At 35.5% G+C, this 15,749-nt stretch overlaps 2 protein-coding genes across 3 annotated transcripts; both read right to left on the bottom strand.

Moving 5' to 3' along the window:
* Window positions 1–987, bottom strand: PSBW (photosystem II reaction center W). The gene is made up of 2 exons (XM_086443759.1): window positions 795–987; window positions 1–420 (listed from the first exon to the last, which is right to left on the bottom strand). Exons 1-2 carry the CDS (start codon window positions 889–891, stop codon window positions 107–109), a joined length of 411 nt encoding a protein of 136 aa, XP_086299885.1. The 5' UTR covers window positions 892–987; the 3' UTR covers window positions 1–106.
* Window positions 988–2,491: 1,504 nt separating this feature from the next.
* Window positions 2,492–9,658, bottom strand: GAUT6 (galacturonosyltransferase 6). 2 transcript variants are annotated; one of them, XM_086443749.1, is made up of 10 exons: window positions 9,402–9,658; window positions 9,270–9,304; window positions 9,130–9,171; window positions 8,915–9,029; window positions 8,756–8,829; window positions 6,573–6,811; window positions 6,093–6,450; window positions 4,905–5,426; window positions 3,237–3,529; window positions 2,492–2,825 (listed from the first exon to the last, which is right to left on the bottom strand). In XM_086443749.1, exons 1-9 carry the CDS (start codon window positions 9,514–9,516, stop codon window positions 3,254–3,256), a joined length of 1,776 nt encoding a protein of 591 aa, XP_086299875.1. In that variant the 5' UTR covers window positions 9,517–9,658; the 3' UTR covers window positions 2,492–2,825; window positions 3,237–3,253. The 2 variants fall into 2 exon arrangements, with proteins under 2 accessions (XP_086299875.1, XP_086299876.1); XM_086443750.1 differs by having other exon boundaries at window positions 6,573–6,808.
* Window positions 9,659–15,749: the final 6,091 nt, after the last annotated feature.

Genomic DNA, 15,749 nt, shown 5'->3' with positions numbered 1-15,749 from the left:
TTAACAGGAGAAGAAGTTTTGAGTAATAAGTTCAGGAATTCAACACAAGGATGCTTCTCAATGCCCCTTTTGATGACAATCTACAATATATGTTTTGGTCTTTCACTTAGAGTGACAACCCAGACTCCTCATCCTCTTCAAGGCTGGCAGTGTAGGTAAAGTAGAGTGCCCAAATGAGACCAAAGACACCAAACAGAATCCACCCTAGAAGGTTGTTGCTCAACCCAAAGGGTAGTCCAGTTCCTTCTGTGCTCAATCTCTCATCCACCAGTGCCAAGGCTGGGTTCGACACGACCGCAGCAGTTGCAGCTGCCATCAATGATGCACCCATGCCCGTGACCGAACCCGTTCCACGTGCCGATGATGGCTTCTCCTCCATGGAACACTTCACACGCCCCCTCTTCTCCATTGCTGGCAATCCTGAAATCCATGTTGAATTCGACAAACAGTTATGTAAATGATTGCAATAAAGTTACTAGTTTTATGGGAAATCGATATTAAGTTACTCTACATGTGCAACTAAACAAGTTCCAAATTTTACTTTGTTTTGCTAAAATTCAATTTTTAACTACAAAAGGAAGACAAACCATGAAAACCGACGCATCGTCTACATCCCACGTAAGATTTGAATCATTTAATGGGTCAGTAATTAGTAGTTGAAAGCGGGTTTTGATCCAAGGACGTCATATCAACACTCATATACTTTAACCAACTTAGCAAGTTGACATTAATATTAAAGGGGAAAAAAACATGAAGATTTTCACATAATACTTTCAAATGACCCAAAATCTCACCAAGAACGGCGGAGGATGAGACCTTGATCGAACCCTTGTGCACGGCACTGGCATGTGCGACCAATGTTGCAGTGGTTGCAGTGATTGTGGTGGCCATTGGAAGAAATTGGATGTTGGATTTAGGAGGAAGAAAGAGAGAGATGGTGCACAAAAGCTTTGCTATGGGAGTTTAGTTAATTTCAAATGTGGAATTTTAACAAATTATACTGTTGGCTATAAAGTCTCTGTCCAAGCACCACACAAGATGGATAGAAAATAAATGGATAGCCTCCCATTTCATATCCTCATCACCACACTACCAATCAGTGTCCTCCACGTGTCATTTCATCTATCACTTAAAATGAATTTAAGTGGTACACCAAGAAAATGAAGGTTTTATCGGTTGCCAATGGATCGGGTCTGACCCCTAATATGATTCAAGTAAAGAATCCGATTTGATAACCTATTGGATTTAGTTCTGAATCGAACATGTCCCAAATACATAAGGCCTTTGTCTGGTAAAATATTAAAAAGTATATAAATTACATTATATATGTGGTTCAAATGTACGAAATTTATCTTTATTTTGTATATCAAATCGGATTTGATTTTATCCGGACCCAATCTGATTGTTATCGGATCAGATTTGGATCCTGAGATTGGATCTAATAAAAAACCTGATCTGACAAGTGTCTGATCTTGATCGACTCCAGGTCCTATCTGCTTTTCATCTAATTGGCCTAGATCCGAACGATGCATTATAGGGGTGCAACTTGGTCTAGTTCAAACCGAGAACCGAACCAAACTGATAGCTTTGGGGTGGTTTGGTACGGTTTGGAACAAGTTGCGGTTCAATTCTGAGTTACGAAAATGGAGAGCCGATCAATTTGATTTGATTCTCAGATCAAACTTGTATAGAACCGAACCAAATCGAGAATCAAACCCCTATGCAATAATATATATATATATATAATAATTATTATGAATTATTTTAGGAGTTAAGACATAAATTAGTATTCTTTTATGAATAAATTAATGACTTTTTATGAATGGATTTGTGATTGATTGTATGAAATTTTATATATATTTTTTTCATTAAAAAATATTACTTACAATTTATGGAATATTGACAATCCGTAAAGTCAAACCGAATCAAATCGACTTTAATTCGGTTTAGGTTGGGTTGGGTTGATTCCCATGGAATTTGGTTCGATTCTAATTTTTATTTAGTGGAACAGATCTATATTAGTTCGGTTCCAATTTGAACTCAAACTGATCCAAACGGAATCAAGTTCAGCCCTAATTGCATTAATATGGTGACAAATTTATTTTAATTACCCGAACACCCTCCAATTTTAAATTATCAAAACACCAATAGATAGATATTATGGTTAGGCTTATCCAATCAGGTTCTATAAGTGGGGCCCGTTAATAGGAGGATTCAAAACCTACTCATGTGTGCTAAAAAGGTACCTATTATATGGTATAGGATCAGATCCAATGCCAAACCTGGATTCGGATACCTAGAAGTAGGTTCTGTACAAGCTTCACTTAAATTTCGTTTACATTATTTGGACTAAATCTAACCCCATTTTCAATTTGGACCTTGTTTTCAAAAATCCAATTCTGACCCGACCCAATCATAAAACCCACTTGGCTAATACCCTAGAATTATCTTCCCTCATATTCTGATAATGAAAGTCAGACAAGAAATAATATGTACCAATGGAAGGTCAAATCATATTGTATGGTCTGTATAGACTTACTTGTCTTATTGTTTAGGTGCTTTATCTGTCTTTAACAACTATAACTTGGATCAGAAAATAACTATTTGGGTGTAAATGGTGACCATCTTTTGCGAATTACAAACACCTGAAGAAACAGATTTTTGGGTTATAAGTGTACCCTCGAAAAATGATGGTTTACAATTACATCCACAACCAATCACCCCCTTAACCCAATTAAGTACCAAATATTTTGCACATGGTCGTTGACAGAGCAGGGATATGTTCTGGACATCAATTGCGTTACGTAACCAATGAACGTCACCACCTGCTTAGACAATCAGAAAAAATCAGTACCATCGGGATCAAACCCAATCGGGATTTGACTGATGTTCTACCATAATCATGCATCTCAAAGAGAACAATCAATCAATCACAAAAACATCTGGAGCTAGAATTATAAATTTAATTTGAAGTGGTCAATCTGTTCCAATTCAAAACAAGAATTAATGTGTTTGGTATTACGGAAATATCTGAGTATGATTTGTGTATACATTCAAGCATCAGCATTACAAACACCAGGGACTCTTCTCTTATTCTATATCCATTATTTGTTTCAATTGACTCAGCTCTAAGATTATGCCGGCAAAAAAAAGATAGTTGCATTTACATAAGGGATTGTGAAAAAGATTTTAAAAAATCGAGCAACCGATACTGAGGAAGAAGAGTTAATTTGTACCTCCCAACCAATTATAACTACTCGTGGATGTTGCACTGTTGCAAATAAGGGTGGTTGTACTCGATATATCTGTTCCAATATCCCTTGTACTTTGCAATCCCGATCTCCAGCCATGGTTTCATATTTCCATCGTAGTGGATCACAGCTGCTCGCTCGATCTCTCCCCGTGCTACACCCAATTCGTAGCCAAGACCAAGGATGTGCCATCTCCGGTCCAGAGCCATTGTTTGGTTGTAGAAGGTAACCAGACCCAACGGCAAGCTCCCACCTTTCCACAATTGGTGCTTCCTTCCCTGCATCCCCACTCAAACATGGACACAAAACAAGCATTAGTATCTGCACATGCATGCAGAAATAGATACATTGAAGACACATATAAATACTGTATAGATCATTACAGTGGGTAGCAAAGAAATCATCATGCATGCTTGCATTCGTTGTTCACATCCACTCTATGTGCTGACCAAGCATTACACATAAATTGACATGCAAGGAATACACGAAAACATCTCTGTGGATGGATTTCAATGAAAGTAGAAAATTCGCATATACAAATTTATATTGGGAAATTATCTATCGATTCAAGAGACAGAGATTCAAGGTAGAAGACTTAATGTGTTTATACCTGTAAAGTACTGAAATGAAAAGGTTGTCAGTATCAAAGATTAAAATATGTCGAGCAAGCCCGTAGTTATTTTCTGTAACTAACAAAAATAATATGGTTAACAATTACTTAAGATATTGGAGGTGATTCAGTAGTGTAGGATTCCTCTTCTGTCCTTTTTAGTGATAAAAATTTCACACAGAGAGACTTTGGTTAGATGAATATTTACATCATGATGGGAGGACTTGAAGAAGCCCTTCCATGTCTCTGTTGTACACATAGTAGTTGCACACATCTACGGTGGTTTGAAGCAAATATTGGGTTACCGAGGAGATTTCTTGGTCAAAATTTGATATAATCAGATCAGTCATCCTCACCCTAGACTTCCATTTTTGGACTACTGGTTATGCTTTTGACCATCTAAATGAACACAATAGACTGAATGTGCCCCTCCTAGGTATAATTCAATTGTACAGCAGAGGCCAGGACAGAACCCCCTTTTTTTGAGAGAGAGAGAGAGTGTGTGGAGTGTCTTCTTCCCCTACTCACATTCTGAGGCAAGTACTGCATTGGGAAAATAAGTTTAAATATGATTCCTTACAAGAACAATCAAGAATACTCCATTGCACAGCAGAGATTACATAAACCCGAATAAATAGCTGATTCTATTTGAGAAGAAAAGGGACAAGGAAATGCATAGTTCTCACAAAGAAAATCATTCACTGCAAAGAAACGCATCCATGGCAATACAAAAAATAAGAAATTGTGTTAACTTCAGCAAAAAGAGGTGTTAGAGTGACTTTCAGAGGATTAGATTAATTTCAGCCAATCAAGAAGCTCCTGAAAATATTGTTCCTACTCCAGGGAGAACAAAAACACATTTTCAACGAAGCAATGAAACTGAACATGGGGTAGCATTATTTTCCTTTTAAGAGAACCGAGGTCTCCTGATCTATGATAGATAATAATGTGTTCTAGATGGGCAATAAAAGTAATATTATGGCTTAAGCTTATGTGCATACAGTACGTGTATATAATAAATACAAGGGCTTAAGTTCCTTTACCAATTCCAAGTATTTACGGTAAAGTGCTGTCAAATTCCGTCTCCTCCACTCTCGTAGATCAAACAAGTTCATCCCAAATGCCCATGTACACGCCTTAACATCGAACCTTTTTGCAATGGTTGGATCTGAAAAGTCAATAAGCATATCCATCCGACGGAACGAATAGTCACCTTTCCGACAAGTCTCCACTGCTCCATTTACTTTCCCCTTCATATCAATTCTCCACAATCCCCTGAGATCCCTTTGTACCACCACATCATGGTCAAGAAGTACAATCTTATTCAGTGCAGGGAATACCTCTGGCAGATAGAAACGGAGGTGGTTAAGTGGCGAAGTGTATCTGGGGTCCCGAGAGCCTTGATCCTTCAATGTTGAACCATAGTTGGAAGACAACCATTCAAAATCGTCAATGCTCTGGACTTGGATTGTGGCTTGACCAGGAGGGTTTAACAGGAACCACATTTTTATTGCCGGGAAGTTGAGAGCATCAGCCACCACATGGAAGACAACTTTCTCTGGTTTCTGCAAAGGGTACAAGCAGGAATGACCTCTCTTTTGCTAAAAAGTAAAAGAAAGAAAACAAATTTAGTCCTTATGATTTTATATTCTGTTGAGTGCATATTTTCCTCCACTCTCGGGTGTGTCATATCCCAATTAAGTCCCCTGACCCTCTTAAATTCATAGTTCTCCCGCTCTCCAACAGATCGGTCTTTTCAAGTAGTTAATTGGTTAACATCTGTATCAGAGCGCTAGGTTCGTATAGGTCACAGGTTCAATTCTTTCCACCCTTATGGGTGAAGGGGACTGTTGAGTGTATATTTTCCTCCACTTTCAGGTGTGTCATACCCCAGTTAAGCCCCAAGTCCCTCTTATATTCATAGTTCTCTGCCTCCACAATGAGATCGGTATTTTGGAGTAGTTGGTTGGTTAACATATTCTATAACCGGATGTATGGCGTATTATTCATTTAAAGATTCTTGTCAATCAAGCATCAGAATTTAGTGTAGCTAACAGATGAAAGCAACCGAAGAGCAATGGAAAGTGAGGGATGTTCGTGGCAATCCTTTCAACCTTCAATCTCTTGTTCCTTTCTCTGAAGTTTGCAGCTGAGCCCACAAAGCCAGGAGAAAGGACAATACAAAATTGAGTTTTTCTAAAGAAGTGCCCAACAAAGATGAGGAATCTTACTGTAGAAGAGGAGATGGTGGAGTTAATAACCACTGCACATGCAAGGATATTGTCAGAGAAGACAGCATAGTGATAGAGATCTGGTTCATGCAATTTGTGTTGGTTAGGGAACTCCCGCTCCTCAGGCTGCAGTGCAAAGTAATCCATGGTGAGCCTCATGGAAAGGCAGTGTAGACCTTTCGAGGTAGTCCTTGAAGCAAGCTGAACAAGATATGTGGCTTGATTCTTCTGTGTCCGGACCTGTTCTTCAGCATTGTAAGTCATTGCACGGAGCTTTGTCGCCATAGCAGAGCAGTCATTGTAAATACGACCAGCTTTGGTAAGGGATGCCTCCATGGATCTCATCCTCTGCAGAGCACTGCACCGTTTTCAAGCTCAACAGTTTATAAAAGGTATCTCCTTGTCTAAAACTTTACTTCTTGTAATATAATATTTCCAAAAGTTCTAGTTGCAGATGAGAAACCAAGTGAATTGCTTTACCTTCTAGACAAATCTGAATCCTTGGTGGCTTCACCCACAGCTCGTTCTACCTCTTTTATCCTCAATTTTAGCTCTTTTACTAAGTGGGAATTGCTGTTTGGTGGTGCAAAATTCAAGTATGCCTTGGCCCTGATCACCTGATCTTTCATCTCTCTTACCTTCTCATCACTACCACTCCAAAGCTGGGATCGTCCATTTGCTTCTCCCCTGACAGTTGTTTGGTTGAATTGCACCAGCTTCTAAAACCAAAATATTTTTGTGAGCAGAAAGCAAGAAACAGTGGAAATTACTTATTCTTCTTAAAATTTTGGCATTTTCTTAAAAATCCAATTTTTAATTAAACATTTTTTTAAGGGTAAGCTGGACTTAAACCCACGACCTCAAAGTTGTTTTACAATGTGTCAAACCAACTGAGCTATGGGTCTAAGCCCAGTTGCTGTTAAATCTTATTAAAAGCTTCATATGAAAATCCATTCAAGTTCAGACACCCAATATACAGACAAAATTTGAGTGCATGAATCTAAACCACAATATTTAGTGTGCAGACAGCAAGAAACAATGCAACTTATTTACTCTTCTTAAAATTTTGGCATTTGCCTTCAAAAAAAAACTTTTATTACTGTTTCAAGAAACACCCATTGTATTCAAATTTCAACCAAACCTTATTAAGAGCTGCATAAGAAAGTCCATTTGCACCAACATTTTAGCCCAAAAATCTTTGCACCATCATCTTAGTCCACAAAATTAAAAACATAAGGTATCTTCCTTTAGACTTTCCTGGAGCTATACTCCAGACTCTTCAATGCAGCAGAAGGGTTTTTTTGCCCCATAGATGACTGACATGGTCATGTAGATCATCTATCTAATAGAAGTGTAGATGGATTGTCACGTGCAAGCATCGGAAAAGACATGTGGCAATGGCACTAATTTACAATATTTTTCTTCACCACAGCGGCCTTGCTGGCATTAGATCCCCATCATGGCCTTATTACATACAGAAGTCTCAAGCAAGCTGGTGTTAGCCTGAACGCCGTCGTCCCCAGTAGTTGTGAGATGTGAACGCTATGAGTTTGACTTAGCTATTACCAGCTCAGCATGCCTCCATGTCCACTCGACGTTTGAGCCAAAGACCTTGTTAGCATCATCACATTACATCTCCCATGCCCACAAGAAGACACTATTATCATGTATTTTACCTCTCCCATGTGAAGTGCATCCATTAAAATTAGTTGTTGTTATTTCAGATATTCCAACTTTGTGGATCGATTGATGCAACTACGATCAACCAGAAAATCCAGATTTTTGGTGCGACTCCATGGTCACTTGTTCCAACTATCCTTTTTGGCTTCAGATCATCATATTGATGATTTTCTTTTGTGTATCATTTTCTACTCTAAATTGGACCATCCATAACCTGCTTTAGCCTATTTTACAGCCACTTTGCACCCTGACCTCCATCTATTTTTATTTTTTATTTCCACTTAGTATTAGCCAACATAAACTATATAACAATTTACTATTTTCAGTCCTAATCTAGCACCTAAAATCCTGGTTTGAACCCTAAAAAAGAACCCACCCTGTTGTCCTGAGTCAATTGGTAAATAGAGTGTGCTACGAATGGAGAAACGTAAGGGTGGAGATGCTTGTTCACTTCAAAGGTGGTGCCGGGATTCCCCAAATTGTTTAGTATGGATAGAATGATATCTCGAGAATAGATTGTTATGGCTACATGTCTATTTTTCAATAAAAGACGAAAATCCTTTGGAAACAATATCTATTAGCAAACTTAAGACTTGTATAAGGAAAGGGATATCTGATATGTTCTTAAAAAGGATTAAGTGAGGAGGAATGTGAAAATTCAAAGCTTAAATCATTTTGTAGACATTAAATTAATTATATGGAATGGGCTTAGACTTAGACCCATAGATCAGTTGGTTTGACACATTGCAAAATAACTTTGAGGTCGTAAGTTCCAAGTCCAACTAGTAAAGCTTTCCTTCTAAAGGCCCACTGGGACACATGAACTGAGAGAAGCAAAAAAATCCACAAATACCGAAGTAAATCCCAACAAAGAAATTTGATCCTATCCACATAAATCCCAAATTCTCGTACAATTTGACACAAGACAAACATGGACTAATGTCACCGAAGTAAATAAATCCTCATAAGTATAAAAATATCACCTTTCCTCCAGAAGGAGGCGACATATTTTTCTGTTTAATCTTTTGATTTTCTTCCCTGACATCATGATCGATCCCTGAGAATTTCGACAGAGGAAGAAGTAATTAGAGTAATTTCCAACTAACCCAACAAGTACCAAAACCAAAAAGACCATCCCTAACCATTTCTTTCTAACGAATGGGCACCGCTTCCAGCATCGATGCTACCTACAGAATTGGATTCCCCGTCTTTGTACACTAGTAGCATAGGCTCTTTTAAGCCAGCTCCTCCTATTTCCTACATCACAAATCACACCCAATAACACATGACATAATCAAAGAAATCAAACAAAAAATCAAACTTTAGAATCGCATTTTGGCCAACCTAATTAACAAACCTGCTGGATCGCGTTTAGTTTCAGATGATCTGTCTTGAATTTCTGCATCGATTAGCAAAACACAATCTTCAATCTCTATTCATCAAAATTTAAAAAAATAAATAAATAAAAAAGAATCTTTGAAGGGGAGAAATTCATACAAAGTTGGATAAATCCTCAACAAATTCTTTGTGTGCTGCAGTAACAAATTCATACACCAATGGATCAAGACACGAAGAAATTTTGATCGATAACTAAAGTAACCAATCAAAAAAATAGATAATCGAATTTACCAAAAGAAGAGGTGAAGTTTGAGAGTCTGTAAGAGACTAAGACTATCGGAGCGAAGACAGAGATGGAGAGCAATAAGAGGATGAAAATCCTCTGGCATTTGAGAGCTTGCTTCATCAAGAGCTCTAGCAGAAATTCAAGGGTTTTCGATTCTTCTTCTTCGTTGAGACCACATTAGGGTTCTTTCCTCTCCTTCATCGATTCAGAGAGAGAGACTAATAATTCTGTATCTGTAAACGAGTTTTTCAATTTATTATTTATTTTTTTGGAATTTATAGTCTTGGGAGTTTTCAACGAGATTTGAAATTAACAGATGGCAATGATGGGGATGGTAAATGATGTTGATTTCACTGATATTTATTTGTTATGATGTTACACGACCCAACTTATTAATATACTCCCGTCTTCTAATTCGTTGAGGTCTGCTTACTTTGATTACTTCTACCGGAAATGTTGGATGGGCAACCTAGGTTGTAGAACCCTCGACCCGAGCTCAACTCAACTCAATCGTCAGGTTAGAACCCAAGCTCAACTCGAGATTGAATTTCTAAAATCGGGTCGAGCTCAGATTAACTCAAATTAGGTAATTTTGAGCGAGTTGGGCAGGTTGAGCTCACTAAACAAGCCTAATTTCATTTTAATCAATATATATTTTATTATATATCTTAAAAAATAAATGCAGCATAAAAAATATAAAATCACTAGTAAATAAATTTGTCCACAACCTCTAAATCCATTAATTTTTATATTATATACATTATTCATTAATTTTACAAATATATTTAGGAAGAGAAAATTAATATTTAAAAAATAATAATAATAATAATATTTATATGTAAATATATAACATCAGGTTCGGGTTAGTTCGTTCAAGTTGCAACCCTAGAATGTGGCAAACCTAAAAATCATTCCTATTATAAGTTTGTATTTTCTTTGAAAGTGAAATGTACTGTTTGAGTGTCCAATCAATGGTTAAGATTGGCAAGCATTCTCAAGGGATTTCCTACGAAAATTTATGATTGATCAATGTCCAATGTTAATCGTTTATAGATTTGTCAATGTATTCGGTTAGACTCAACATTTGATTATTTTAATTTGTTAACTTAATAATAAAAATCTAGATGAAGAATTATAATTTTAACAATAACATAATTTGAATCAATTTTGTATCAATCTTATCTCAATTCAATTGGGACCCGATCAAATGATATATATATAGATATATAGGGAAGCGTTCGGATGCCCTAAAGAGAGCAAAACATTGTGCTAAACATTTTTCAAAATAGAGATTAAAAGTTTCGAAATGGGCTGATTTTTTGTGAAGATGATCTCTATGGTGAATAGATTATCATCACCAAAAATCAGCTCATTTTGAAACTTCTAACCCTAGTTTACAAGTTGAAGAATTGTGGACCGTTTGATTTTTATAAACAACTTTTGATTGGATTAGAAGTTTTGGAATGAGATGATTTTTGGTGATGATGATTTCTTCACAAGAAATCAGCCCATTCCGAAACTTCTAACCCATACATTGAAAAAATGTTTAGTTCTCTTTAGGGCCTCCGAATGCCACCTTATACATATACTAATGATTATTTTCTCAAAAAATTTCACTCGATTGATGTAGCAAATGCAAAGAATTGTTGATCTTTTTTCCTTGTATATCCTGAAGAAAAAGATCTATGGTTCTCTGTCCTTGCCACATTGACTGAGTGAAAATTTTCAAGTAAAAAATCATGATTCTCTCTCTATACATATAAATTTTATATTATATGATTGTTTAAATAAATGATTATACATCATATATATTATACATCCACTCTTGATGGACCTTCACACAAAAAAAATTATTAGTTAATGAATTCTAATCACTAGATTTGGGTAATTTTCGTCGTGAACAAAATTCATAATAAAAAACCATCCATCAAATCTAAAAACCCATCATGTCTAGTAGGGTTGGTAATGATCCAAAATATACCCGATGTCCAAATCAGTCAAATCTGATCTGATCCAAAAGAACATGAAAAATTAGATTTTCAGATCGGATTCGAATCTACTCCAATCCAATCCGAACATATTTCATATAAATACATATAAATAAAATGTTTTAATCTTTTGTATAGGAAAAAATATATTTTTTTTTTAATTTGAACATTGAGAATTTGAAAATACGGCATGTATTTGGATCAAACCGGATCGATTTCAAATTAAGGATGAAATGAAACGGATCAAATCGATTCACATATTCATTAATCCGATTGAATCAGGTATATCTTAAAAAAAAAAAAAATGAATCAGATTGGAGTGGCACTAACGGGTACCGAACTGATCCATCAATGGTCCAGATTAACTCACTATGTTCCAATATTTGAAGGCAAATACAAATAGTTTGTTTGTATAAGAGATGCGTGTAAATTTAACGATCATCATGATGGTTCATAGATGGAATGGTGAGTAGGATGGTGATGCCATGATGAGGAATCAATGATGGAGACAAAAAGATTCCTTTATTGCTCTATACGGCAAAACCTCGTAATACTTTTTGGCCGTCAGTGTCTTTTTCTTTTTCATAGCCTTTGATGGATCAATGACACGTATTTAATGTTCCGTTATTCGATTAGATAAAATTATTAAATAGCCCTATCTTTAACAGTAGCTAAATTTAAAGATATCCCCCATATTTTGACGAATATTTTAGATAACTCCTTGGTTTTTCAAACTTATGTCATGACTTTGAAGAATACAGGAATTTATATTTTTATAAAATCCAAGTTAAGCCAGATAAGGGTTTTTTAAAAAATTCATCAAAACATGGAGGGGGTACGTTTAAATTACCCTTATATATTTGCCTTCTATTAGAATGTTATTAATCAGTCTCTCGCACATTAATTAAGTTACTAATGATAGTAATTTTATATTGTTAAAGTCTGTTAAAAGATGTCCTCGTTGTGCTAAAGTATCTCAGTTATAAAATATCTATAAAGATAACCCATCACATGCTTCCGAGTTCCGTCACCCATACGTGTCCCTCTCTTAACTTTTGTTTAGGAAATCAAGGAATTCTAAGTAGTGCCATTAGCTAACATTGAGATCTCATACACATGTTTGGGTCACTATTCTAATATGGCCAAAGACATTTTTAACTTTTAATGTATATGTGGTTAGGGGGGGAGACAGGATTTTTCCAAGGTGGGGCCACCTAAGAGTGAAAAACATGATTTGTGGGGGCAACTTTGAGTGGAAATTTTTTTTTTGTGAGAAGCAATCCATGGCTAATATTTGTCCCAGTGGCCATTAATCCATAGATATAGAAAATTCTTTTGTGTGTGTTTGTGTGTTTGTTTTGGATAACTGGACAAGTGCCCCCACTATAAGTTCACATTGATGATCATTTTGGAAATACTCTCGAAAGATAAATATCTTCCTTAAGGTGAGGTATTTGCTCATCTTCTCATGTCTGTCAACTTGGTTATTTAATGACATTCACCAACACGTACTGGGATTGGATTTGGGTGATCACATGGTGACAAAGTCAGAGTTCGAGAATAGTTCGACAAGAGAAAGTTTTAAAATAATCAATAAAACCAAAAAACATCAAATAAATTTAAAAGTAAAAAATAATTTTTAAGTATAAAAAATTATGCATTTTATATATTAAATGATAAAATAACACTAAAAAAATATTTAAAATAAAAATAAATTGTGATTTATACCCACCAAAAAAAATAAAAAAAAACCAGTTTATTTAAATCATGATTAATTGTGATCTTATGAAAAATCAAAGATAAAAAAATTAAAAAAAATCGCAGAATTTTGTCACTATGGATAATCATGAAGGGTAGGGCATCTCAAATTTCTCAAAGTGTGTAGGTGTACAACTTCTCCCCTTCTTTTAGTTAGGTCCAATGGATGGATATGGTTACATGGAACATGGTGGGACATATCTATTCCACTAAGGTGGTGGTATATATAGTTTTATAACTACAATGTCTCAATAATCTAGAGATTGATGATACTTGGTATTATGCTTTGGCCAGGTTCTCGATGTGCATTGCGCCCTTCAAATTTGCATGACCTCTTGGGGAGTGATCTAAGATAGTATTGTGGGTCTAAGGAACTCAACATGGTGAAAGACACGTAATCTAAGGCTCCAAAAAGAGTTTGTCCCGATTGATGAGCGAGTCTGGGTTAAGTTATGTAGAACATGAGTTGAGCTCAGGTTTAGGTTCAGGTTACTGAACTCAATTTGAACATGAGGTTATATAATAATATATGAATATTTTTATTTATTTTTTAAATTTATTTAATTACTTATTGTTTGAGATAAATTTGTGATTTATATTGATTGTATTTCTTATTAAAGATATAAAATTTTCTTTAAAATCAAAATAAAATTAGACTTGTTCAACGAGTCCAATTCACCTAACCTGCCAAAAGAGAGGAAAGTTAGAACATTTGAAAAGAAAAGAAATTATTGTCCATGACATCATCATCAATATAAAAAACCGATCGATCAAATATTTATCGAAATTAAAAAAGAGTTGAAAGAAATGGTTCAATCCTCTTATTTCTCGAACTGAGAAATCCATGAATCAGGATCATGATGCGTATAGATATTATGGTTTAGTGGAAGAAAGAATTTTGAAGAACAATTGAAATATGTTGGGTTGGGCTGGGTTGGGTGTAAAGAATCCTTGTATCCAAACATGCCATTAACACCTCCTTGTGTGAGGCGTCATCATTTATGTACCCAAAGGTCCCTTAGATTCCACATTATCATAAAGGTTAATAAATGTGCTTGGGCTCTATCTGTTTCAGAGGAAAAGCCAATTTCAAGAAAAAAAAAATCTTGGAAAAATTGTTCCAACTCTAAAGCAAACCTGTCAACTCAAGGCCTTTAATGCCCTTACATCCATTACAATCAGTTCTTAAACGTATTACACAGGAAAAGAAACCAAAATCCTTCGACTCGGTATTATTTTAATTGGAAAACTAAGCGCCTACCGAGTCAACTTGCTTACACACGAGTTGATTCGGATGAGTCCATAAAACATATTAGATAATCAAATAATAAACTTGATTGGTAACTTTTGATCATTAATCATGGTTGATTTGATCCTTTTTGGAGTGCAAGAAGAAACTAATATTCATATTTGATTTGTTTAGAAGCTTGATCAGAGACGATTCATAGGCTTAATTGACCCAATTGAGTGTATCACAAGTCATTTTCAGAGGTAGGACATCAAAATTTTAAGTAAATGAAAACAGCAAAATCACGCCTTCAGGTCGTTTTCCATTTATTTTTCATGTGAAGAGCCCCCCATCAAACTCTTTTCCTTTTGCTAATTGAAAGACGACAAATTAACTATTTCTAAAAGAAATTTAAATTTGCTTCAAATGTACATTTAACTATTATTATTTATATGTTTAGATAGTTCAATTATTATTTTACCAAACATTTATATTAAAATAAATAACTTATCTTTTTGAAGATGAATTTCTATACTTTATCGTGAAAGAATATATCTTTCAACTGAAACTCATACACCCGGTGAAATGGACAAGCGATTTTATTCCCACCCGGGTATAGGAGATCTTTTTCTTAGTGTTGAATTGATAAATCAATGCTTTTCTATGGATAAGGCAGGCTTTCTTTTAATAATAAAGCCCGATACGATAAATAATATAATTCTAATATATATAATAGTAGGGAGAAGTGTATTCAATGATCTCGCGCTGATCTCAGCAGTTTCGTTAAGCCCGCTCGCATTTCTGATCTGGATCCGAAAGAAGCTGGATAGGGTGGGTTTAACCTAGAAACCAGAATGAATCGATTAGCTTTCATCCAATGTATGATCATCAATTCGAACCTAACATCTCAATCGAAAAAGATAGGTTGAGTCTTTACTATGACGTAGGTCCAGAGTTTGGTGGGCTATATAAGGGTGGTGGTTGGCTTTTAAAGCATTGAGAAATCCATGTCTGGTGTATTATCACAATAATTGATGAAAATCTCCAATAAGTTAAGAGAGAATTTGTCGAGAGTAAGCTTATCTTTCTATTAAAGAACATTTTGGATAATTTACTTAATTTCGTTCTAAAGTTGGAAAGGCTTTACTAAGAAAATCTTGTTTTAAAATCTATTAAGCAATTTTCCCAAACTCAATACATGTGAGTTGGTGGAGTCGACATGGGATCTTTAGTGCCCCCATTTTACACGCCACCTATCCTGACTTTCGCATTTGGTATTGCTTTTGACTTTGTAGGTCTCCATACAAACTTTTGCTAAAAAGGCTGTCAAATTGATCCGTCGAAGACATGAAATCTGATATGGACCCATGCAATTAATT

The sequence above is a fragment of the Akebia trifoliata genome, chromosome 5, assembly GCF_017979445.1.
Source record: "Akebia trifoliata isolate Shusen 1 chromosome 5, ASM1797944v1, whole genome shotgun sequence".
Classification (NCBI taxonomy): Eukaryota; Viridiplantae; Streptophyta; class Magnoliopsida; order Ranunculales; family Lardizabalaceae; genus Akebia; species Akebia trifoliata.
Note: the sequence above shows the minus strand (reverse complement) of the source record. Positions and strands in the feature narration are given on the sequence as shown.